Source organism: Myotis lucifugus, unplaced genomic scaffold (assembly GCF_000147115.1).
Source record: "Myotis lucifugus unplaced genomic scaffold, Myoluc2.0 scaffold_809, whole genome shotgun sequence".
In the NCBI taxonomy this organism is placed as follows: Eukaryota; Metazoa; Chordata; class Mammalia; order Chiroptera; family Vespertilionidae; genus Myotis; species Myotis lucifugus.
In genome coordinates this window covers 133,575-160,646 of record NW_005871857.1, presented here as the reverse complement: position 1 = coordinate 160,646, position 27,072 = coordinate 133,575, and the positions used below count along the sequence as shown (strand labels likewise).

General features: G+C 43.5%; 1 protein-coding gene and 1 non-coding gene across 2 annotated transcripts in view; both read right to left on the bottom strand.

Moving 5' to 3' along the window:
* Nucleotides 1-598: 598 nt before the first annotated feature.
* Nucleotides 599-27,072, bottom strand: part of BBS7 (Bardet-Biedl syndrome 7) — a 46,983-nt gene continuing 20,509 nt past the window's right edge. The window contains exons 9-19 of the mRNA XM_006106344.3: nucleotides 25,733-25,817; nucleotides 24,530-24,632; nucleotides 22,096-22,288; nucleotides 18,529-18,603; nucleotides 16,618-16,683; nucleotides 10,177-10,316; nucleotides 8,207-8,371; nucleotides 4,140-4,249; nucleotides 3,920-4,023; nucleotides 3,666-3,789; nucleotides 599-908 (exon numbers count right to left, since the gene is read on the bottom strand). Of these exons, the coding sequence (XP_006106406.1) occupies nucleotides 775-908; nucleotides 3,666-3,789; nucleotides 3,920-4,023; nucleotides 4,140-4,249; nucleotides 8,207-8,371; nucleotides 10,177-10,316; nucleotides 16,618-16,683; nucleotides 18,529-18,603; nucleotides 22,096-22,288; nucleotides 24,530-24,632; nucleotides 25,733-25,817 (1,299 nt within the window). The 3' untranslated portion in view covers nucleotides 599-774. The remainder of the gene's footprint in view (nucleotides 909-3,665; nucleotides 3,790-3,919; nucleotides 4,024-4,139; nucleotides 4,250-8,206; nucleotides 8,372-10,176; nucleotides 10,317-16,617; nucleotides 16,684-18,528; nucleotides 18,604-22,095; nucleotides 22,289-24,529; nucleotides 24,633-25,732; nucleotides 25,818-27,072) is intronic.
* On the bottom strand, nucleotides 11,959-12,064 carry LOC111824006. The gene has a single exon (XR_002827123.1). It is a non-coding gene; the product is annotated as a U6 spliceosomal RNA (small nuclear RNA).

Below are 27,072 nucleotides of genomic sequence, written 5' to 3'. Positions count from 1 at the left end.
CCATGACTTCCTGGCTCATAGGTTGACACTCAACCACTAAGCCACAGCGCAGGGGTCTTGTGTTATTATTTATTATTACAATTTCCCATGCAAACTGTAAACCTACTTTAGTCCACACACTATATATTTTTATTTTTCAAATATTATTTCTCAGCATAAAATTAAAACAGCACTTGCAAAAGAATTCATTAAAATCCCTTATAATCATTCTACTTGTATTTTAAGAATAAAAATGCTATTTATTTTTAAAAGGTTGCATTCATCAAAAGAAATGAAGCATTACTAAAAAAAAAATCATGTATCTCAAATATTTTTAGATAATATTTAAAAGTATCCTGTATAATAAAAACCTAATATGCTTATTTTCCCTCTGGCAGTCATTGATCGGAAGTTCAACCGCTCGCTATGACGTACACTGACCACCAGGGAGCGGCGCGGTACATGGCGGCCATTGGTGACGCGGTGCTGGCAGTGGGCGGAGGCGAGGCACTGCTGGCCCCGATGGGCCCCGAGGACAGCGGGACTGCGGCAGGATGGTGGAGCAGGCGAGCGGGCGGTGCCAGGCCAAGGCGGGGTGCCCGATAGGGCTGCGGGACTGCGAGGCTGGGGGTGCAAGCGAGGACCCAATCTCCACAGGCCACCCCCAGGGTCCCCACCCGTGCACAAATTTTGTGCACCGCCTGTAGTTTGAAATAAAGTATGCACAGTTAGCTTGTAATTTTGTTTTAACATTTTCATTTAAAGAGACAACTTCTCCAGAACTTTACCTTACTTTCATGCAGCATCAAAGAAAGCAATCAGTGTGTTTTGGTCATAACTGTCCAGAATCTCCAGTAAAAGAGGTACTTTGGTTTTTACATTGGTGCCTTTGAACTTGAACTTATCTATAAAAAGATCGGTGATCATCCCTATAAAGAAAATGTTAATTTCCTGTCATTGATTAGGTATCTATTTCTAATCACCTGTAATTCCATTATTTATAAACAAATCTAAAAGGATTGGTGCTTTAAAAAATACTTATTTTGGAGAGATTTTAAGGCAAGTTTTAAAATATAAATCATTGGCTAGTAACTCTCTTAACAACTGGCTGTGGCTATGGCTTCAGGCATCCACTGCTGACCACTCTGCAATGCTCTTGGCACACAGGGCATCACAGGTGTTGGCCTTTCACTCGGGCTGACCAGAGGACATGGTGCAGAGCAAGCAGGTCAAACTCGAGGCTCACAGGTGCATGCGGCCCACAACGAATATTTTTGCAGCCCAGCCAATATAACGGTATGTAAGAAACGTGTTAATAAAAATTTCATGACTTAATTTTTACAATATCCTGTTATACATAATTACTAATAACGAACTACAATGTTCGCTAGCGACTGATGACTATAATCGTGTTGCATGCATTTCCCTTACGCGCCTTACGTACAGACACACCATTTCTCTCCACTAATACCAGCAGCGAATATTTTAGCAGCCGATGGCCACATTAGTCTTGGACTGACTTGTTTGGTGTGCGCAACAGGAAATATTTCACTTTCGGAGAACAAGAAAAATAGGTTTATTTGTGTTATGTTATTAATTTGTGCAGTTATTCAGTGTCTGCTAAGTGAATGTTAAAGAAAAAGTATTAATTTTTATTAAAATGTTTTATTATTTATGTTAACGATGACTCATTTATTTCAGCCCTTTGTATTCAGCATGTCTCTACTGAAATAAACCTACTTTTTTATGAAAATTGAAGCTTTTGTTTTTTTTGCGGCCACATAATCTTAAACCTTATTTGGCCCGTATTAGCCTTTGAGTGAGTTTGACATGCTTGCTGTAGAGATTCAGTTCTCAACACGTTTATTTAAATTAGAATATTCCTCCCTGGCCAGTGTGGTTCAGTGGTTAGAGTGTCAGCCTGTGTACCAAAGGGTTGCGGGTTCGATTCCCGGTGAAGGGCATGTACCTGGTTTGCGGGTTTGCTCCCTGCCCCCAGTTTGGGACTGTGTAGGAGGCAACCAAACTATGTTTCTCTCTCAAGTCTCTCTCTCTCTCTCTCTCTTCCTCCCCTCCCTCCCTCTCTCCCTTCCACTTTCTCCGAAAAAAGCAGTGGGAAAAATATCCTCGGGTGAGGATTAACCAAATAAATAAATAAATAAATTTCCATCTACTAGTGTATGTGGGCCATTCTTGGGATTTGACCTAAAGGCAAATATTTCTAGGTTCAAAGATCTGGGCAAATTATTGCACCTTTACGTTCTCTCATGTGTACAATGGGGTTAAGTCAAGCTGTCAGTCCTTTATCCAAAACCCCAACTATTTGGGGTTTTGAGAATTTTTCAGTTTAGAAAGACAATAAAAGGAATACAGCATAGATGGCGTAACACCCAAGGGGTCAACAGAGCAATGTTTCTGCTACAAATACATGGATAAACAACCACACTAGTGGAATAAAAGAGACTACAAATAACCTCATGCCAGTTTAAGTGAAGTTTTGCCATCACATTAATTCAGACCAAGTCAGATTTGATGCAAAATTAATTATGAAAAAGCTTTGCTTTTCAAAGCTTTCTGGGTTTTGGATTGGTGATGAGTGATGCACCTGCCATTTAGTAAATACTAAGATATTAGGTCTTTATTATTACAGCTTGTGAGCAAGTCTCTGGGTATAAAATAAGAAATTCATTACGCAGGCTGAAGGGTCAGAGTAGGCTGATGACACCAATTAATGCTACAGAAGACTTGACACAGTGCAAAAAGCAGGCACGGGGGTGGGGGGGGCAGCGAGGAGGTTCTGCAGGCTGTGCCGCTTCCTACCGGTGTGACAGCAAATGCTTTAGTCTCAGACTTCCCGTTTAAAAATGAGAAATGGAGACATCATCTACCTTGCAAAGCTGTGCGAAGGATTAAACATGCCACCTGATTATGGAGATGCTATAGGTAAATTGGTGTGCTATGCACAGATCTCATGTAATGATGGCAAAACAAGTTTTCTTAAGCTGTTCCTTCCAACCCACTCTCGCTCTCTTTCAATATAATTTGTGAAACACCCAATTTCTACCACCAAAGCAAAATGAGTTTTGGGTTGACATAGCACATATCTATCCCTTATTATGCTGCAATTATTAAATGTTGCATGTTGATTTTCACAATAGCAACAAAGCCTGAAAATTACTGGTGTGAATTATAGCCTAAACTATAATGCTTCATAAGTTATATTCATTCACACCAGGTTCCTTCATATATGTAAGTCTATTGTATTAAACTTATTTTACTTCCTAATTTTACTTGCATTTTATCGAGTAAAAATATTAAATAGTAGGTCCAGCTGGTATGGTCCAGTGGTTGAGTGTTGACCCATGAACCAGAAGGTGACGGTTCAATTCCCGGTCAAGGCACCTGCCTGGGTTTTGGGCTCGATCCCTAGTAGGGCGTGTGCAGGAGGCAGCCAATCAAGACTCTCTCTCATCCTATCTCTCCCTCTTCTCCCTTCCCCGCTGAAATCAATAAAAAATATTTAAAAATAGTAAATATTAGAACAAACTTGACAAAATTAATATTGGAAGCAACAAACTGGCTGTCATAGGTTCGTGATTGCTGTAATCTTTGCCTCTCCCCTGCCCAGCTTCTCCCAAACAGCCAGGAGAACAGAGACATGGCAGGCATTCTGACAGCCCACTAACCATAGAGCCTCTCCAGGTGTGCCGGCTGCCTCTTGTACTCCTCCTGCAGGCGCTCTGCCTCCTCCAGAATGCAGCGATATTCTGGTATCAGGAAGTCTGTATTTCCTTCATGAACCTGCAATTCCTTATTTTAAATTAAAAACAGAAGACACTTAATGTTTAAATTCAATCCAGTGTAGCTTTAAAGTCTTTACAACTTTAGAAACCCCATCACAACAGAATAATGATCATGAGTCCAAAGCACATACACTTACTTTTAAAGCATCAATTAGCTGCACTTTCTTAGCCAAAAGCAGCTGGTACTCCAGCTTCGGGTGGATGAGCCCCAGGGTGTGCTTCACTGACATCTCATTGATCTCTAGGAGGAGTCCAGCCAGACGCAGTTAGAGAGTCATTTTGATTAGAAACATTCTTATTGTAACAACAACCAAAAAACAAAACAAGAAAAAGATTAATTTTTCTTTCTTTCTTTACCGTATGAAATGTTGAGGTTAATTTTCTTTTTTGTAGCTTCTTTAGAGAGCACATCTTTTAGGATGGATATAGTTGAAATGTTGTCAGATTTAAAAACTCCTTCTCCTTTTCTACAAAATGAATATATAGAAGGAAATTCACCCAGTAAATACATATTTTGTAACTAGTGTTTAGATTTCATTTGATTTCTCTACATATACATGTCATCATTAATAGAAAGCATATTTAAATGTGTAAACTTTTACTGTTATATTAATTCAAGTTCTGACATACTGTAAAACTTAACAAAAGATGTCAGATATGTCTCCTAAAGATAGGTGAAGTCATACTATGTCCTTCATTTAAAACAGCTTTTGTGTTTTCACAAATAAAATTCCAACAGCCAAGCCTTCGTGTATGTGAACTAGCGGTGCTTACTTGCATGAGTATGTTTTTCTCTGATGTGCTCATGTCCATCACAGCACGACCACAGCTGCACCCTGAGGCGGACAGCAAACCTACGAGTAGCCTCTTCTGTTCCGCAGGCCGGGGGGGCATCCATCGCACGTGTATGGTCGCAGGACCTTTTCCTTTGGGGAACCACTCCCCCCCTCACCTTCTCACCCCGAGGACTTCGCTGGCCCTGGCCTCAGTGCATTCCACACCACGGACCACGCGGGTCACGGCTCAACAATGGTCCTCAATCCTGGGACTTTTCTTACTGGAACTAGTGGGGGAGAGACTCCATGGTAGCTGACAAGATACGAAGCTGGATGGCACTGCTGCCACCAGGGCTGCACGGACGGCCCAGAGGACAACACAGAGCCGCGCAGCGGGGAGGTCCGCCTCCATGATGGCGTCCTGAGGCCCAGGGCTGCGCGCTCTCAGGTACAGGCGCGGGGAACGCCTGTTAGAGGCTAAGCCGTTTGTGCTGGTTCTTTTTTCTGATGACCAAACATTTCCGTTTCCCAGTTAACATCTACCATTTTCATCATTTAATGTGCCTTCTGGTTTGGCTTTCATACACACAAATAGTTTGTATTGACTAGTTATAGGCAAACTAGAGGCCCGGTGCACAAATTTGTGCGTGGGCGGGGTCCCTTGGCCGGCTGGCGATCGGGGCACCTCACCCAGTCCCAATCGGGGCCAATCGGGCCGGCTGGCCGGGGGGAGGGACCATGGGAAGTTGGCTGGCTGCAGGAGGTTGGCTGTGGGAGCAAACTGACTACCAGGGGGCAGCTCCTGCATTGAGCACCTGCCTCCTGGTGGTCAGTGCATGTCATAGCTACTGTCTGGTCATAATGGTCGCTTAGCTTTTATGTATGTAGCTACTGACTTCTTTCTTCTAGAACTGTGGTTCTCAACCTTGGCTGCACATTAGAATCACCTGGGAATCTTTTTAAAATCCTGATTTCTGGGCCTCATTTTCCAGAAATTCTATTTCTTTGTTATGGGGTGGGGCCACAACATTAGTCACAAAGAAACAGAATTTCCGGAGGATGAGGCCCAGAAATCAGGATTTTAAAAAGATTCCCAGGTGATTCTAATGTGCAGCCAAGGTTGAGAACCACTGTTCTAGAAAGATGAGTAATACATACATACAATTTTGATCCCAATTATAGTTTAGAAATCCTGAGACTTTTCACTGGTCTTTAATTTTAACTGATGATATTTACTATTTAACACACAGCACCTGACACTGTGGGTGCCTTGCATGGCTTGTTTTCTTTAATCACCACAATTCAGTGAACACGTGCTATTATTTCCCCTCCTCAGAAGAGAAAACTACAGGTCAGCGAGGGAAGTAATCTCAACAAGGTCACAGAGCCAAGAGTCACACCCAGGTAGGGCTGCTCCCTCCACACACACGCATTTCACTCAGATCCCTAAAAACACTTACTGAGAACACTAGGCTCAAAGCCAGGTGTGAGGCACTTGGAGGGTTCATACAAAAATAATTAAGAAATAGACTCTGGCCCTGGCTGGGTAGCTCAGTTGGTGAGCATTGTCCTGATACTCTAAGGTTGTGGGTTCGACCCTGGTCAGGGCACATACAAGAATCAACCAATGAATGTATAAATAAGTGGAACAACAAACCTCTCTCTCTCTCTCCCTCTCTTTTTCTCTCTCTCTCTTTCTCCCTCCCTTCCTCCTCCCCTCTCTCTGAAATCAATAAAAATACAAAAATAAAATAAAAAAGAAACAGACTCTGCCCATGAGGAGCTTATAGTCCAATTTAGAGATACAAGCTTACATAAAAACATTATTATATACTTCAAATAAATAACAATAAATACCTAAGGAAGGTAAGAATAAAATGCCATGGGAATAGAGAAGAGAATCAAGAAAAACTTGAAAACGTAGCTATGAGTTGGGCCTTGAAGAATAAGTAGAGTGTGACTGATAAGGGACGAATATTAAAGGACACAGAGTGGTAAAGAGCAAAGATATGCTATTACACAAATATACACGCTGCTTGCCTCGGCAGCACACAGACCAAAACGTGCACTGTGCCAGGCACGTGGAATTGTCGCCTATGCCTGAGCGTGAGGCTCACTGTAGGACTCAAACAGGCGCCATTCACTGTTCCAGGTTTGGACACAGATGAGGTCCTGGAAGGTACAGTGAAACAGCTCCGAGGACTGATCCTAAAACCAGTTAGATTTCCGGAGAGCTCCAGGTCCCAAAAGGCAGTTTCCAGAATCAGCATGCTACAGCTCAGCTGGGAAGCAGAACGGTTCAAGAACCTGCTTAGGAAAAGAACCCCTAAGAACAGAGACCAGGAGAGGAGAAGCCACTCAGCCCCTCCACATAAAACAAAATTAAAAACACAAAAGATCAAACAAAGAACAGCTACAGCTGAAGTGGGATGAGAATGCAAAGACCTGAGTGGGGGGTGAGGCTCAGAGCACAGGGAGAAATCCCCTGAGAGAAGGCAGCCATCTCACACTCAGCAGAGGATCGAAGGAGCGGAGGGTCAGCTCTGTGCTCACAACCAGGCCCTGAGGGAGCCCCGCAGAGGAGCGGGAGGGAAGGCAAGGCGTGCAGCCAGCCACCGCCCCTCCTGACACCCCGGCTTCAAAAGCCTCATGTTCTCAGCTGCCAAGTTCTGAGCCATTTCGTCTTTTGCATACATTTGGGAAGGACTGTCACAGTTACAGTGTCTTCCTATTGAGCACTATGCAGTCTATTAATTACCCCATTGAATCAAGTCTTTTATGTCAATAACATTTCAAAGTTTCATCAAGTAACTTCTGCATATTTCTTTTTTTTAAAATATATTTTATTGATTTTTTACAGAGAGGAAGGGAGAGGGAAAGAGAGTTAGAAACATGCATCAGCTGCCTCCTGCACACTCCCCACTGGGGATGTGCCTGAAACCAAGGTACATGCCCTTGATCGGAATGGAACCTGGGACCCTTCAGTCCGCAGCCGACACTCTATCCACTGAGCCAAACCGGCTAGAGCTATTTCTTTTTTTTAAATTTAATTTATGTATTTATTCATTTCAAAGAGAGAGGAAGGGAGTGAGGAAGAGAAATATCGGTTTGTCGTTCCACTCGTTTCTGCGTTCACTGGTTGACTCTTGCATGTGCCCTGACCAGGGATCAAACTCGCAACGTTGGAGTCACAGGGCAACACTCTAACCAACCGAGCTGCTGGTCCAGGCCATGTGAATCTTCATTCAATCATTTTTAAAAATTCATTAATTCTGCTTGTTTTTCAATAGATTCTCTTGAATAGTACAGGTTTCAAATCTATTATTTACAAATTGTTCCTGCTTTAAAACAAAGAAAGTGTAGAAGCTCATTTATATCAAAACCCCTGTGGCCTGGCTGGCTTAGCTCAGTGGCTGAGTGTGGATCCACGCACCAAGAGGCCACTGGTTCTACTCCTGGTCAGGGCACAGGCCTGGGTTTCTGGCTCGATCCCCAGTAGGGGGCGTGCAGGAGGCAGCCAATCGATGATTCTTTCTCATTATTGATGTTTCTCTCTCTCCCTCTCCCTTCCTCTCTCTCTAAAAATCAATTAAAAAAACACACTTAAAACACCCCACACACTTGTGAACTGGTAACGAGCTGCTTTACCTGTAGGTGCTTTCCAGCTGTGTGTCCAGAAAGGTGTTCTGGAAGTAAAATGTCACGCATTCTCCGGCCGGAGGTTTCTCGGGAACCTCAGGAAGGCAAAACACCACCCAGGAGTGAACTTCCGCAAAACTGAACTGGCCCGTTAAAGTCAGCGTGTTCATGGGTCTGTAATTCACAGCAGAGGACACCTTTGCGTGTGGAAGTGTATTTGATGTACACAACACATTAACAAACAGAATTATGCAATAACAGCTAACCAAATATAAACTTGTTTACATTTGTTTAATTTTTCTCAGATTAATCTTACCCATCCGATGAATGAACATTCTGATTTCATGAAAGAGAGAAAGAGTATCTATACCTCTGCTTTTCCCAGCCAGGGGACACAAATAGCTTGTTTTTATTATAAGATCTTTACAAATGAAATCCAGTTTACCCAGGCATATTTCATTTTTTAAAAGTTCACCTAATACTCCTACTGTACAAACTATCAAAACATATAAGAATCTCCTTAGAGAAATAATGAGGTCATGTGACAGCACAGGACTGGGCTTCTGAGGAAGACGGACAAGGGCTTGAAACCCACTCCACGGCTTACCGGCTGCGGGCCACGGGGCCAGGAGGGCTCAGTACCTCCATCTTGCAGGGATGTGGAATGATTTGTTCTATCTTGTGAAATCGCACACACATACAAGGGAGTGAAACAGATTTTAAATAAATCAAGTGGATAATTATAAAGATTTTAAAAATGTAAATTTGTGGAATTAAAGGCTCAGAGGAATTCTAAAAAGACACAGAATTAAGGGACCTAAAACTAGAAGAGATTTTGAGGTCATCCAGGCCACCGTCTCATTTGCAGATAAGAAAACTAAAGCCCAGAGAGATTAGGTTATGTCCCCACAGTCACACAAGAACAGAGGCAAGATTATATTTTATTGATTTTTTACAGAGAGGAAGGGAGAGAGATAGAGAGTTAGAAACATCGATGAGAGAGAAACATCGATCAGCTGCCTCCTGCACATCTCCCACTGGGGATGTGCCCGCAACCCAGGTACATGCCCTTGACCGGAATCGAACCCGGGACTCTTCAGTACCATTACAAGCTGCAATAGGAAAACGGGCTGCGGTCTCACATTTTAGCTGTTTCTTATGTCAGCAAGTTACTTCCTCCCCAGGCTTCCCGGTCTCATTTGTAAAATGGGGACATTGCCACCTGACTTGCTGCACGACTTGAACGATACCTAAGGCCCTAGCACAATGCAAGGCACAGGGAAGTATTCAATGACCCATTTCTTCCCCTTCTCCCTCGTTTAAGCCCTGTCTCTCACCTTCAGGAAGTGAAAAACTACCAACAGGAGGATGCTTAAGCTATAGGGGAAGTGGGAAATAGCCGATTACCGCAGTCAATGGCTCGAGTATTTCCTGAGGTGGAACAGAGGAAATAGAATATTTGAGGCCAACGCACCAAGGGCCTGTTCACAGGAAACGCTAAAGCGAAACGGTGACTGCTGATCGCGGGACGGGTCCAAGCGAAAGGGGAAGTGCAGCTCCAGGCAGCCCCCGACAGCAGACACAGGCCTACATCGGTAGGAATACCACTCCACAGCCTTTCAGTGAAATGGACACGTATCTACCAGAACTTACACCGTGACGATGAAAGGCAAGCTGCCCTGGCCAGTGTGGCTCAGTTGGTTGAGCGCTGTCCCATGCACAGATAGGTCACCAGTTCGATTCCCAGTTCAGGGCACACACCCAGGTTGCACGTTCAATCCCTGGTTGGGCGCGTGCGGGAGGTAAAAGATGGATGTTGCTCTCTCACATTGATCTCTCTCTCTCTCTCCTTCCTTCTGTCTCTCTCTCCCTTCCTTTCTCTCCAAAACATCAATACAAACACATTTTTAAAAAATTATAGGCAAGTTTCTCTGCACTATGTAATGCCCTAAAAGTAAACACTCCTGCCTTGGTCCTACCTGTCACGATCGATACAGTGGCTTCTCTGATGGAGTGAAAGGGGTTTGATAAGGTACTGGCGGACCTGACAGGTTCTGGGCTGGATTCTTGGAGTCACGTATGCCTGAAGCGTGCCATACTGGCCTTCAATGGAGCGAATCTGATTCAACACAGAAGAGGAAAGAAAGTAAGACTAACCCAGCAATGTAAGCATTATCTTTAGAATGGTCAACACAAGTACTCAGGCACGTAGGCCTTCATCTCTTCTGTAATATTTTGAAGAAAATAATGATATTCTATTAAACAGCTACTTTTTATCACTAGAGTAAAGCAAGGTTTTGGTAGGGGAAAGCAAAATTAACCCACCTATTGAAGCTGTTCCCACCACACGTCTTCAGGTCATCTGTCTAGACCAGTGATGGCAAACCTCTGACACGCGTGTCAGAGGTGACACGCGAACTCATTTTTTTGGTTGATTTTTCTTTGTTAAATGGCATTTAAATATATAAAATAAATATCAAAAATATAAATCTTTGTTTTACTATGGTTGCAAATATCAAAAAATTTCTCTATGTGACACGGCACCAGAGTTAAGTTAGGGTTTTTCAAAATGCTGACACGCCGAGCTCAAAAGGTCTATACCATTCCAAAAAACATACATTGCCATATACTACCCTAACACATTTAAAAACACTGTCCTATAGCCCTAGTCGGTTTGGCTCCGTGGAGAGAGCATCAGCACGTGGACTGAAGGGTCCCGGGTTTGATTCCAGTCAAGGGCACATTTGGTTTCGGGCTTGATCCCCAGCGAGAGGCAGCTAATCAATGATTCTCTCTCATCATTGATGTTTCTATCTCTCTCTCCCTCTCCATTCCACTCTGAAGTCAATAAAAATATATTAAAACAGAACAAAACAAAAAACACCATATACTATATTTTATAAGATTCACATAAAAATGGTTAGAATTTAGACATTTTTGTTGAAGGGATAAGTGAGTTTTTCAAATAACGAAAACTTATATGGAATATTTCATTTTCTCAGAAATGGGGGTACTATAGCATAAAGCTGCTGTTATAAAAATCTACAGACAGCCCTAGCTGGTTTGGCTCTGTGGATAGAGCGTCGGCCTGCAGACTGAAGGGTCCCAGGTTTGATTTCGGTCAAGGGCACATGCCTAGAAGGGGGCGTGCAGGAGGCAGCCAATCATGATTCTCTCTCATCATTGATGTTTTTAACTTTCCCTTCCTCTCTGAAATCAATAAAAATATATATTTTTAAAAATCTACTGACAGAAAATGTTGCCAAGAACTTAACTCTTGACTTTCTATAAGTAGAAGCAGACTCATAATCTATTATGACATATTTAGATTAGGAAATTCTTTTGAGCTATTTTGAATATGGCTGGTGGGCTATCCTGGGAATTCAAAACCGGTTAACAGAAGACCGTGATTCAGTGAACTAAGACCTCAGCTCAGAAGAGGTGGAGAGCTGCCCAGTTCTCCCTCCCGCCCCTCAGCTCCTCTAGGCTGAAATCCATGCCAGGGGTGGTACTCCCTCTTGTATTACAAAGGTGGCTTCTCTAATCTGATATTTAACTCACACTTTTCCTGGAATGTGAGGGGGAGGGGGGAAAAATCAATGTTTTCCCTGAATGGGAAAAATAAATACAAGTTTAAAGCAAGATTTTTTGCAAACGTTACACTACAAATATTGGGAAGACAGGAAAGATAAAAGGAAAAGAAATACTGAAGAATAAAGAAAGTAAAAATTATGATAAAGCTATATTTTAGGGTTTCTTTTTTTAATCTGGAACAATTCACAAATCTGCATGTCATCCTTGCGCAGGGGCCACGCTAATCTTTTCTGTACGTTCCCATTTTAGCGTATGTGCTGCTGAAGCGAGCACCAGCGTTTCTTTATGAAGGTTACGCTTACACATAATCTTACAGAGGAAGCTGCACCTAACTTTTCCACAATAAGAGGTCATAATTCTTTCTCTGGTTACATAATTCATATTCCTTATTTTAAATATTCTAATGATCAAGAAAGATGATCATTATTGCTATCTTGGTAGCCATCCTTTCATATCTCTCTATATAGATGTACAAAAACAAATATATAATTTCACATAAATTCTATTTATAGCATAAATATCTTTGTTTTTACTTTTAACAATCACATTTTCCCCTTATTGCTGCCTGTCCTCATACCGTCTTCACCTCCCTGTCACTCCCCTCCTACTGATGTCAAACAAGACAGGTGAGTTTCTCTGCTGGTGGGAATGCAGACTGGTGCAGCCACTATGGAAGACAGTATGGAGTTTCCTCAAAAAATTGGAAATGGAACTCCCATTTGACCCTGTGATCCCACTTCTAGGAATATATCCCAAGAAACCAGAAACACCAATCAGAAAAGATATATGCACCCCTAAGTTCATAGCAGCACAATTCACCATAGCTAAGATCAGGAAACAGCCTAAGTGCCCATCAGTAGATGAATGGATTAGAAAACTGTGGTATATCTACACGATGGAATACTACGCTGCTGTTAAAAAGAAGGAACTCTTACCATTTGCAACAGCATGGATGGAACTGGAGAGCATTATGCTAAGTGAAACAAGCCAGTCAATGAAGGAAAAATACCACATGATCTCACTCTTTCATGGATAATTAAGACCATTACAAACTTTTGAACAATAATAGATATAGAGGCAGAGCTGCCTCAAACTGATTGTCAAACTGCAGTGGGGGAAGGCCAGAGAGGGTTGGGGGACAGGAGGGAGGGGAGTAAGAGATCAACCCAAGGACTTGTATGCATCCCTATAACCATAACTAATGGACATAAGACACTGGGGGGTAGAGGAGGGCAGGGGTTTGTCAAGGGCGGGGGGGAAAAAAGGACACTTATGTAATACCCTTTGTAATACTTTTAGCGAAAAATAAAAAGACAGGTGAGTTTCTTACACACCGTTCTTCATATCTATGTCATCCACACTAATAAATGTGAAAGATGCAAATTGACTGTACCTTCATGACACCCACCAGCCAATCAGGAGTGAGTATGCAAATTAACCCAACAAAGATGGCGGAATAATTTGCATACACAGGCGCCGAGCGGTCGGGGGCAGGGCGGGGCGCAGGTGTTCCGCACCGCCCCAGCTGCTCTGGGCCTCTGGGCAGCGTGGGAAGGCAGAAAGGCGGCTCCGGTCGGAGTGAAGGCAGTGCCGGCAGCCCGGGGAAGGAAGGCCCATTCTTGCACGAATTTTTGTGCATCAGGCCTCTAGTTATAAATAAACACATACATACACAGAGGTTTCATCTGCAGTATGTGTTTTTCAGGAATGTGCTCCACGTTACCAGGAATGCATCGACACACTCTTTATCGCAGCTGTGTACTATTCTTTGGAATGAAAGCAGCTATTTAACCCACCATTAAATTATCGAGTGTCCACTTTGGTTCCACTTTTCTGCCTCTACAAACAATGCTGCAGTCACACTTCCGTGCGTACAACACTGTGATCCTATTGCTGTGAAACCGATTCCTCCAAATGAGGGACTGTGACACTTGTCATTCCCTCCAGCTAGGACTGAGTGCCCTTTCCTCCTCCCTGCCACCGGGTGATGTCGCTCTGTACAATTTTTTGCCAACCTGTCAGAGCAGCAGAAACTGTTTTTTGGTTATTTTAATTTGAATTTCCCTAATAATGAGGTAGAACATTTTGATCCCTCTTCTGTGAATTGACTATCCATATCCTTTGCCTATTTTCCTTATTCGGTAGTTTTTTAAAATATATGTATTTTTATTGATTTCAGAGAGAAAAGGAGAGGGAGCGAGAGAGAAACATCAATGATGAGAGAGAATCATGGATCGGCTGCCTCCTGCACGCCCCCCACTGGGGATCCAGCCCTGACTGGGAATAGAGCGTGATCTCCTGGCTCACAGGTCGAATGCCCACATCAGCTGGGCTGGGTAGTTTTGTCTTTTTTTTAATCCTCACCCAAGGATATTTTTCCATTGATTTTTTTTTTTTATAGAGTGGAAGAGAGAGGGAGAGACAGAGAGAAACATCGATGTGAGAGAAACACACCGATTGGTTGCCACCTGCACTTGCCCCAACCAAGGCCTGGGCCGGGGAGGAGCCTGCAACCGAGGTACGTGCCCTTGACCGGAATCGAACCTGGGACCCTTTAGTCTGCCGGCCAACACTCTATCCACTGAGCCACACCGGCCAGGGCTGGGTAGTCTTTTTATAACAACTTACAGGTAGTCTTTATATTTTATTGATATTCACCCATTATCTGGAAGACAAGTAAATTTCCTTTTTTAAATAACTAGGTACTTAATTCATCTAAATATTTTTATATATGACATAAGTAGCTGCTTAATTTTCTTCCAGATGAATGCTAGTTGTGCCAACACCTATTTTTAAAAAGAAATAGTAACTTAGTGAATCTTTCTCTACATACAAATGCCACACGTTGCATTCCCATAAATGTGTGCTGGGTCTATTCCTACAGAGTATTTTGTTGGATGGTCTATTTATTTAGGCCTTATAAATACCCTACAACAGCAGGCGTCTGTCTCATCACAGTCACATAGTATGTTTTACCCCACGGCAAGATAAGTCCCACCTTTTCTTCTTTTTCATAGTTCTCTTGGCTCTTTCAGGCACTTATTCTTTTCTCTGAACTACAAAAACGTTTGTACCCAATTAAAAAAAAGAACATAGCTTTTTAATATTTTCAGGCCTGCTTCCAAATGAATTGGCACCATCTTGCTCAGTAAAAATGTAACTTAAAATGTTTAATTAGGTCACATAAAATATGCTTAAGTATATTCCTTTAGTAATAAACTTATTCCAGTTAACTTTTCTTTTGAAATACATGAAAGGGGACTTAATGTAGACTAAAATAAATTGTTTAGAAAAAAATTTCATTTAACTGAAACTTCCTTAACTCTATGTAAAAAAATTGTGTAGCAGCATCTCTCTTGAAAAAAACACTCAGAAGATCAGCAATACCAGAAAAACATTATTGTTCTCCTTAATGTTTAGATCATAAGTGTATCAAAAATAAAAAAATTAATCTCACATTACAAATTAAATAACCAAAACAGATTTATGTGCTAAAATCAATATTTAATTATAGAAGTAATTATGTTGCTAAAATACTTTAAAAGATTTTCTCTAGAATAAATAGTAACAAATGATATCACTGGAATGGAACCAGAAAAGTCCAGGTAGTAGGAAAATATAGATACGTCAACAACCAAATGACCTGACCTGGCCAGTGTGGTTCAGTGGTAGAGCCTGTGGACTGAAGGGCCGTGGTTGTGATTCTGGTCAAGGGCATGTAACTCGGGTGCAGGCTTGGCCCTCGGCCCTGGTCGGGGCACATGTGGGAGGTAACCACTGATATCTCTCACATCAATGTTTCTCTCTCTGTCTCTCCCCCTCCCTTCCATTCTCTCTAAAAAAATCCATGAAAAAAATCCTTGGGAACAAAAATCATCCCAGCTGGGTGGCTCAGTTGGTTGCATCGTCCTGTGCACCGAAAGACTCCAATTCGATTCCCGGTTAGGGCACATACCTAGGGTGCCGGTTCAAGCACCAGTCAGAGCTCATATGGGAGGTAACAGATCGATGTTTCTCTCTCTCCCTTCCCCTCTCTAAAATCTATAAAACACAGCCTCAGGTGAGGATTAAGAAGAAGTTAGTGAAATCTGAACAGTAAATATTTGATGACATCTAGGAATTACTGTTAATTTTTCTTATGTTATATGTTTTTTTTTTAAAAAATATTTTTATTGATTTCAGAGAGGAAGAGAGGAGAGACAGAAACATCAATGATGAGAGAGAATCATTGATCAGCTGCCTCCTGCACGCCCCCCACTGGGGATCACACCCACAACCTGGGTATGTGCCCTTGACCGGAACTGAACATGGGACCTTCAGTCCGCAGGCTGATGCTCTATCCACTGAGCCAAACCAGCTAGGGCTTGTGGTTATGTTTTTAAAATAAGAGTTATCTTTTAAACACATGTACCAAAACATTTATTTACAAGTGAAATGATAAAATATCCTTCAAAATATTTGCTTCAAAATGATTTGCAATGGAGAATGAGAGGATAAACAAGACTACTGTGAGTGGACACCGGGCGGGCTGGAGTCCTCACGATCACATGTTTGAAATTTTCCGTAAGAGAAAATTAGAAAACAAATGTCCAGTGGGAGGAAATGAAGAACTGGGAATTTCAGAGAAGTTGCTTGGTTAAGTGATACCAGCAGAGAGCGTGGTCTGGGCTGAATTAAAGCCTAAGAGATTATTCAAAAGTTACTCAAAAATGACTCATTTTAGGGAGAAATTTAATGCAAAGAAATTATATCTTATGTTGTAAAATATACTGATATAAGAAAACAAAGTTCAGACTTTCAAGTAAAGGTAACTTCAAACATTTTACCTTGAGCTCCAGCCTTGTGGTATTTGCCTGGCACCGGTAAGTGGCGAGAAGAAAGTTGTCACTGGACTGGGTAGAATTCAAAGTGAAGGAAAAGGATGAATCCATGTTTTTAACAGAACAAACAGCATCAATAATGGTCACCGTCTGCCAAGCACTCACTCTCCTGTGGGTGGCGCTGTGCTAAAGGCTTCTTGCTTATTCCTATGCCGTAAGTTTTACAGATGAAGAGACTGAGGCATGCGGGGTTGGGTTAACTCCCCAAAAGCCAGTGATTAATAAAACTGGAGAATTCATTTCACATGAATTCAAATTCATGTCTTCGAAGACTCTAAAGCTCATGCTCTTTCCATCTTGAATATCTATAACATTTTAAAATACTGTTTTCTAAAAATGTAATGGATAGTAAAAACTCCTAATGTTTATATTATAAACACAAAGACATCAATGTTTGGTATAGGATGTCTTTGATTTTCACAAACACAGAGGACTGAGAAATATCTCATCTCTGTATTTCCACCAATGGCTGACTGCAGGAATTCAATGTTTGCTGAATTAAGTTGCTGAGATAACTTCAAGTATTATAACTTCTTGAAATTAAATATTAAACGACTAAAGTAGCATAAAATAAGACTGGCCATATGTTGAAGTCGGTGATGAGTACACGAAGATAATGCTACTATTCTTCCACTGCTGTATGTACTTGAAATCCCCCAGTAAAGTTTTTATAAAGCTATCGTGCCAGAAAGCAGGTTTAAATTAGTATAAAAACTCATTCCCAAGAATCCAGCAGTGATGTAAATAGGTTACTCTTTCACAGTAATTTACAAATGAGAGATCTTATGTTTATATTAATTTTTAAAATGATGATAAAAATGTAGACCCTAATGTTTTGTTATAATTGGCAAACAGGGATGACAAACCGTATATAACACAATACAACTGTTACAAAATTTCTTATCAAGAAAAAAAGCTTTACGATGAAACTATGTTATGTTGAAAATTATTCCCTAATATAGCGATCAACTTTGTTCTTTATCTGTTCTTCTTACTCCTCCCTTTTGTCTGTGTAGAACCACATGCCCGCTGCGGCCTGTCTGCTGCTCGGCTGCTGGGCACGCAGCCATGGCAGCCCTTGCTTCCCTCCCTCCCTCCCTCCTCCTCAGAGCCCGTCCTCACAGGCTGCTCCCCAGCGGTACAGTGCGTCCAGAAGCTCCAACACAGTCTCATCCTTGGCGCTCTGCACACAGTAAGTGCTCAATAATGTCTGCTGATGAACAATAAGCAAGATCCAACAAGCCCAGAGAAAGCGAGGAAGGGCTGGCAGGGACTGAGCACGTTCGAACGTAGGAACGTGTAAGACTACATCGCAGTTTCAGGAACCGTCGAGCACTTCAGCGAGGCAGGAATAATGGGCATGAGGAAGGTGGAGCTGTGAGGGACAGTGGGAGCTGGAAGCAGAGTGAATCCTGGAGGAATCTAGCTCACAGGCCACAGGACACGAGGAGGCTCAGACAGGACTCGGTGATGCCTGCGTTTAGGGAGAGCTGTCACCACAGTGCACAGCACAGCTGGAAGCGGGGCATCCTGGCGACAGAGAAAGGGGATGAGGGAGTGGTTCAGGCAAGCAGGGGGCGGGCTGGACGGCTGAGAGCAGTGGAGGGAGCAGAGGGGGCAGGACAGCGGGAGGACTGGCAGGAACTAATCGGATTTCACGGTCAGAGAGGGAAGGATCTAGGACGGCGGGTTTCTGGATTACCTGAGGATGAAGACAGGGCAGAAGCAGGTTTTGAGGGGAAGGTTATGAAATGAGAAACTGATGAAGAAATGTAGAACCTAGTGGTGTTTGTAGGCTTTATTCAAAATAGCAAAATAAGAATGAAGTCGCCGGAGGAAATCCTTATTCTCACTCACCTCAGCGTCACAGCTGCTGAAGCTGACAACAGCGGAATTCTTGTCCACATCCAGCAGGTCTATGGGGACATCACTCTGCAGCCAACATTAAAAAAAGGTTCAGGTGGAAAATTAAAACTTTTTCTCAAAACCTATTTTCTTTAAGGGGTTTCCTTATGTTCATCTTCAAAGTTGAGAGTATAAATTCTCTTATATTTGATAATATGTACTTCTAGAAAATAAGTAGAGAATAATAATAGAGAATAAGTATTATATTGTTTTCTAATTTGGGAGATCAGAAGTCATAGAATATCATCTCACTCTCCCCTTAAAAGTATAATCTTCTCCCTCGCCGGTTTGGCTCAGCGGATAGAGCATCTGCCTGCGGACTGAAGGGTCCCAGGTTCAATTCCAGTCAAGGGCATGTACCTTGGTTGCGGGCACATCCCCGGTAGGGGGTATGCAGGAGGCAGCTGATGGATGTTTTTCTCTCATCGATGTTTCTAACTCTCTATCCCTCTCCCCTCCTCTCTGTAAAAAAACCAATTAAAATATATTTTTTAAAAAAAGCATAATCCTGTCTATTTCTGTCAGTGCTAAAATGTTTCCAGAGGCTGCAAATACTCACATGGCCTTCTGACTATATCATTTCATTTTTATTGATTTTAACCTCAGCTGTAACACAGACAGGAGAGAATTTTTGGTCTCTCTGGAGAGGTAGTTTCTTTTTTTTATTTTATTTTTAAATTACCGTTCACATTCCATATTACTTAGTACTAGAGGCCTGACGCACAAAATTCGTGTGTGGATACAGTCCCTAGCCCTGGCCCGCAATTACGGCCATCTTCCCCGGCCGCCTGCACCCGGCCCCGCCCCCCGCCGCCACCGACCCCTGGTCCCCTGTTCACAATTGGGCAATCGGAACCTGCTGGCTTGGGGAAGGGACCGAGAGGTCGGGGCATTCGCCCCTGCTCGCCGTCCCTGCCCCCTTTGTGGGTCACCCTCTGTGTGTGGGGCAACTTTGTCGGGCGGGGGCCTTGTCCTGGCGCCACCGGCATCTCCCACTACTCACCCCCAGTTCCCCGTTCGCCATCAGGCGATTGGAGCCTGCCGGCTGAGGAAAGGGACCTAGAGGTGGTCAGTGCACCTCATAGTGACTGATTGAGTGGCCATTCTGCCATTAGGGTCAATTTGCATATTACCCTTTTATTATATAGGATTATATAGGATAGAAGCCCAGTGCACGGGTGGGGAGCAACCGCCTGCCCTGATGGGGGCCCTGGATCGGGGTGGGGGTCTTCGCTGGGTGGCGGTGCCGGCAGGGGTGAGGGGCCATGGGTGATTTGCAGGCTGGCCACGCCCCCAGTAAGGGTGGGGGGGTCCCTGCCAAGGGGCGGGGCTGGCTGGGGTAAGGGGATGCAGGCAGTTTGCAGGCCGGCCATACCCCTGATTGGGGTAGGGGTCCCTGCTGGGGGTTGGGGCTGGCTGGGCCATGGTTGTTCCGTTTTGGTCACTGGGCTTTTATTATATAGGACTAGAGGACCGGTGCACAAAAATTTGTGCACTTGGGGGCGTGGGGGTCCCTCAGCCCAGCCTGTGCCCTCTCGCAGTCTGGGACCCCTCGGGGGATGACCACTTTCTGGCTTAGGCCTGCTCCCCGGAGGATTGGGCCTAAGATGGCAATCAGACATCCCTCTGGCAGCCCGGCAGCCCTCGGGGGATGTCTACTTGCCAGCGGGGAGCAGGCCTAAGCTGCAGTCGGACATCCTTAGTGCTGCTGAGGAGGCAGGAGAGGCTCCCACCACCACTGCTGTACTGGCAGCCATCAGCTTGGCTTATGGCTGAGCAGAGCTCCCCCTGTGGGAGCACACTGACCATCACGGGGCAGCTCCTGCATTGAGCGTCTGCCCCCTGGTGGTCAGTGTGTGTCATAGTGACCAGTCATTCCCAGTCTTTCTGCTGTTAGGGTCAGTTTGCATATTACCCTTTTATTATATAGGATAGAGGCCTGGTGCACAGGTGGGGGCCGGCTGGTTTGCCCTGAATGGTGTCGCGGATCAGGGTGGGTGTCCTGCTTGGGTGCCTGGCCAGCCTGGATGAGGGGCTGATGGCTGTTTGCAGCTGGTCGCACCCCCTTCCGGGTGGGGGTCCCCACTGGGGTGCCTGGCCAGTCTGGGTGAGGGGCTGAGGGCCGTTTTCAGGCTGGCCACACCCACTGGCAGACTGAAGCTCCCAACCTCTCCTTTTTTTCTTTTTTTTTTAATTCTGGGATTTATTTAACTTCTATGTCTGTCACTGGAGCTGAGAGCCAGCTTTAGCTCTGAGGCCGGGCTCCAGCTTGAGACCTCGGCTGCTGAAAGCAGGTATTTGGGCTTTGTTTGGCTTCTATAATTGAAACACTGTTGCGGTCCTGCTCGCTGAGGCCCAGTTGGCTGAAAGCAGGTATCTGGGGTTTGTTTAGCTTCTATAATTGCAACATAGTTGCTTAGAGTGCAGCTCAGAGCCCAGCAGCGGCAGCTGGGGAACCTTGGCTTCCTCCATCGCCAGGGCAACCAAGCCTCATGTTCGCTTCAGCTGCATGGCTGCCGGCCGCCATCTTGGTTGGCAGTTAATTTGCATACTGCCCTGATTAGCGAATGGGAAGCGTATCGGAGGTACGGTTAATTACCATGTTTGTCTATTATTAGATTAGATGAGCTTCAGGTGTACAGCACAGTGGTTAGACAATCATATACAATACAAAGTGTTCCCCCCAACATTCCCAGTACCCACCTGGCATGCCACATACTTAGAATATTATTGGCCATATTCCCCACACTGTGCTTTACATCCTGTGACTGTTTTGTGACCACCAGTCTGTACTTCTCATCCCCCCTCCCCAATCCAGCCCCCACAGGCAGTCTCAAGGCCGATGCCTGCGCTGTGCTCTGTGTATGTGGTTCCTGAGGTGTTCCAGGCGGCAGTACTGAGCTAGAATTAGGAGAGATTTCTGCCTTTATGTTTTGACTGATAATCTGATCTCTCATCCACGTCTTTTAAAAGCTTATCTTCCTCCCCTTAGTCTTTTCTCATTTTCTGATGGGTTTTCTTTCATTTCCTTGTTTTCCATTCTTTGTATTATCATCCTTGTCACTCCAACTAAAGAAATCATTAAATATATTGAAGCATGAAGTTGTACAGTATTATCCCTACATTTCACCTTCGGGATTATGTTCTTTGCCCACTGACCTCCCTAAGAGCTGGTAATGCAAGCTGTACTGCGGGCTGTTTATTTCAGTATTTGAAGCTTAAAGGTTCTAATAAGGGCATTAAATGCTGCAGATTTCTAAGTTGCATCTCTGTTACGATTTTCTTAAAGGTTAGCCAAAGTACAAAATCCTTAGTGTCCTTTCTGACTCACCCTCAAACTTAAGTGCCTCAGCCTTTTGTTTAATATGCACAGGATAAAGTAAAGCTATAATTTTGGTAATTTATGAGCAAACTGATAATCTAATGGGAGACTAAAATAAGCCTTTGAAAGTACTATCTAAACTAAATATAACATTTAAAAGACCAACACTCACATTACAGGTCAGACATTTTGCTTACCTGCACCAAGACATTGTCTATCGCCGTCTGCACTTCCAAGATGAGGCTGTAGCTGGCATCGTCTTTATTTAATGTAAACTTGTCATTTATGCTGAAGGAAGGGACCACTGATTTCGCTTGGCTTGACTGCGAAGACTGTTGATACCTTTCTCTTTCCTGTGTTACCTTAAGTTGCAGCTGCTCCAACTCACTCCTGGAGGAAAACATACAACTCTGTCACCTGTAAGTATAAACATCTGAGGTCCTTAAAATGTCTATAAAAATTTGAGACATTTACTTCTGCAAAATGGATTCTTTTAACCCTCACCTAAGGACCTATTTAGAGAGAGGAAGGGAGAGAGGAAGGGTGAGAGAGAGGGGGAAGAATGAGAGAGAAATATCGATGCCCCCTGACCAGGGATAGAAACTGCAACCTTTTTGCTGTACGGGACGACACTCCAAGCAACTGAGCCACCCAGCCGGGGCAGCGAACGGATTTTTATTGGTTGAGCTAGAACTGTAACACTAACAGGAACAGAATTTCTGCTTATAGGACTGACTAAACGATTCCATATTATTTATCTCTAATCTAAAAATTAAAACACCTACTCAGTCCCACATGAGCCACATTAATAAAAGCTGTAAGTATCGAGGCAGCTGCAGACAGCCCACACTCACACGCGGACCTGGTCACGGCACCTACAGCACCAAGAGGAGGGGAACCTGACTGTCCGGGCCCAGGAACACGTCAGACCTGAGCAGAAACCAGTGAACATGCACCTTTCATAAGACACGAGGGAGACAGACACAATGAGGAGGAGGCTGCAGAGCTCCCACATCTGGGGCCCACAGGGTGATCATGAGGCGTGGAGCAGCAGGCACTCGGTCCAGTGCTGGGGAGGATGCTGGGACTGAACTGCACGGGCAGTGCAGGCAGTGGCCCCCGTGACCCGGAAGGCCATATGCAAACAGAGCAGACAGTCACGGGGGGTTGAACATGGGCTTAGCTACCCAACTTAGGAGAAAATCTGGGAGGAGAGGAGGGGATCTGTGCAGTGAACCAAGGGAAAGACGGTTGCTGAGTGCGTCACATGCACCTACGTCCCAGGTGCTGAATGAACGGAGCGGACAGAAGCGCCTTGTGCTGTCAGGAGGGCACGCCTGGTTGTAAACATAAGGCATGAGGGAGCGTGGGAGCTAGTCGTCATGAGCTCTGCTTGCTCGCCTTGCTGCACGCACAGCACAGCTTGCTGTCCTGGTGGCTTTGGTGAACGGGTGTGAGGAGAACTGTGGTGAGGCTTTAGGGGACCAGAACACTTCTGAACTCTCAACTGCCAGCCAACAAATACTGGCCCTCACTCCCCCAAGAGATGGCAAGGGTTGGAGTAGGAAGAGCAGTCACTAAGTTTCAGCCCCTCCCACCTCTTCAATGGAACTGTTTGAATGGTTAGAAAGCAGTCCCTGGGTCCAAGGAAGTCAACATTATTCATTTCCACTAAGAAAACGTATAAGCCAGAGTCAGAGATCCAGAGAGGCCCGCAGGAGCAGTGAGCATCAGAATGAGTGAGAGCAGAGCCATCGGTGTGAGCTGCTTTATAAATATTTTTTAAAATATATTTTATTGATTTTTTTACAGAGAAGAAGGAAGAGGGATAGAGAGTTAGAAACATCGATGAGAGAGAAACATCGATCAGCTGCCTCCTGCACGCCCCCCACTGGGGATGTGCCCGCAACCCAGGTACATGCCCTTGACCGGAATCGAACCTGGGACCTTCAGTCTGCAGGCCGACGCTCTATCCACTGAGCCAAACCGGTTCGAGCAGTGTGAGTGCTTTAATGCCTGTAAAAAGCAAAACTTGACCACTATCCCCACACAAATGATATACTTCTCCGTCTAAGACAGTGATCCCCAAAGTGGGCGCTACCGCCCCCTGGTGGGCGCTGCAGCGATCCAGGGGGGCGGTGATGGCCACAGGTGCATTTGTTTTAACTTTTTTTGTATTACCTTTCTATTCTGAGTTCAATAAATAGTTTCATAATTTCAAACTTCAATGTTTCTAATTTACACCTTTCTTTACTATATTTTACGAAAAAGGTAGAAACGTTAATACATATATCTTTCTGTTTAATTGCTATTAAAATTTTAAAAAAATTAATTTCCAGGGGGCGCTGAGTAATATTTTTTCTGGAAAGGGGGCAGTAGGCCAAATAAGTTTGGGAACCACTGGTCTAAGAAGAAGCCAATACACAGCACACGAAAAGTGTATTTCTCACTCCAAAATATTCATCAGCATTTACCGCTGATTTTCTCAAACTGATAAACTTTCATTTAAAAAGTGATAAATGACTGTGTGATTCCTTCCAATATAATACCCTGCATCTATAAGTAACCAAAACAGCAGCCACTGCGCACGTCATGAGACGAAGACTGACAGGCAAACGAATGCAACGTTACCGCAGGCAGGAGAGTTTGTGCTGCGTCTCCTGGTTGAGCCGGAGCTCCTCGCCGGGCCCGCCCTCCTTGTGCACTGGCTCCGTGGTCAGCCCCGTCACCCAGCCTGCGGGGAGGGATGCAACCGAACCGTGAGCGCTGACGGGCCACGGAAACCCAGCCCACTGCCCCCTCCACCAGCACCAACCTCACTCCAGCACACACTCCTCTCCAAAAACCCAAACAAAAGAACTAAAGAAATGAAGCTGGAAAATATTCAAACCACAAGGAAATTACGTAAGCATTTTGTGATACCATTTTTGCTTTGCCTGAAATACCAGCAAACTATGATTAAGGAGATCTTTCATTTAATTTACAATTTTAGTTTAAAACTAAATTTCTAACAAATGCAAAAATAGCTGATGAATAAGAATCATTTTTCAAAAATTATTTTCATGTTGTTAAACTCTTGTATAACGTTGTGAGAATGTAAAAATGACCTAGTCAAAAGCAAGCAAGATTTTATAACAAATGTGTATTCCTTATATTAATGTATATTAAGTAATAAAACATACACTAAATTTCTTTTTAAACCAAAGAATATTATTTAACTTTCAAAGATACTAGTGATATGCCAAACATTTTTTAAAATATTTGTATTGATTTTAGAGAGTATGGGAGATGGGGAGAGAGATAGAAATATCAATGATGAGAATCACTGATCGGCTGCCTCCTGCACGCCCCACACTGAGGATCGAGCCCACAACCCAGGCATGTGCCTTGACTGGGAATCAAACAGTGATCTCCTGATTCATAGCTCAATACTCAAACACTGAGCCACACTGGCCAGGCGTAAAAAGTATTATTTAAATATTAACTGTTTTATAAATCAATATACCCTTATTTTTTAACCAATAATTTTTTTAAATCTATAGATAAGAGTGACTTACTATTTGGGATAAAGAACACACAGTACAATACACAGATGATATACTAATATTATTGAATTGTACACCCAAAACCTATATAATCTTATTAACCAATGTCACCTCAATAAATTCAATAAAAAAATGTAAAAAATAACTAAATGAAAATGAAAAATTTTTTAAATGTTAAAAAGAGGGACTTACTAATAACACATTAAAAAACAGGTGTCAAAAGCAATTTATTAAATTTATATTTTTATTATCCATTCTTCCTTCAACTGCCTATTACCCTTCACCCTACCTGAATATGTGGACACTACTATTTCGTCGTAGCCGTCTTTCCCCACACAACCTCCCTGGATAGACGTGACGCTTTCAGACAGCGCCTGAAAGAAATTTAAGATCAAGCACGTCCTTAGTAACTAAACATTTCACAGATATGTTACAGTATGCCGCAAAACTTATTTCCTGTCTCCAGACATTCCACACGTTTACTGAGCACTTGGTACATGTAGACAGTGAGCCTGGAAAGGCAAAAACCTGCACAAATGTCAGAAAATTCCAGTGGTTTGTTGTTTTGTTGTTGTTGTTAATCCTCACCCAAAGATATTCGCTCTATTGATTTATTTTTTCTTTTTAGAGTCGGGGTTGTGGGGGCAGAGAGAGAGAGAGAGACATTGCTTGGTTGCCTTGCGAACACACCCAACCAGGGGCCAGGAACCTGGGCAGGGAATGAACCTGCGACCCAGGTACACGCCCTTGATGGGAAACTGAACCCAAGCCCTTTGGTGCCTGGGCCAACCACTGATCCACACTGGCCACGGCAAATTCCAGTGTTTTTAAATTTGAGGAAATGTTGAAATGACTCACATATTTGCATGTACCACTCGACTACAATAGTCATCTAATGAGCAAATATCATTTATTAACATAAAAAAGTTTTAAAAATTGTATAAGCAAAACTCTCAAAACATGTTTAGTCTATTATCTGAATTCCATAGATCATGTCTTATGTGTTTTCTCCAAATAACTTTTTAGATGAATAAAAAAGATGATGGAATCGATGAAACCTTTGGGGAATTTGCTACTATGGAGAGAAATCAAGCTTTTCCGAAAGTTCAAGGTTTATGTCTTTTTAAAGCAATACTTCCCCAAACTTTCTGATAATAATCACGTGGGTGAGTCAACTAGCAATCTGTATTTTTCACCAGCACTCTAGATTTATCTGATTCAACTTATATTTAAAAAAAACAAACAGAAAACAAATTAAGAGACCCAGCCTGCATGGCTCAGTGGTTGAGCGTTGACATGAAATCAATAAAATATATATATATATATATACTTTTAAAATATATTTTTATTGATTTTAGAGAGGGAGGGAGGGAGAGAGATAGAAACATCAATGATAAGAGAGAGGAGAAACCAAGATGGCGGCATAGGTTAACGCCGGAGTTTGCTGCCTCGAACAACCACTTCAAAAATACAACTAAAAGACGGAACGGACATCATCCAGAACCACAGGAAGGCTGGCTGAGTGGAAGTTCTACAACTAGGAGGAACCGAGAATCAGAGGAGGCGCAGTGCTGAAGTAAAATACTAAGGTGCGGAGTGCGCGGGGTGCGGGCTGGTGGCTGAGGGCGC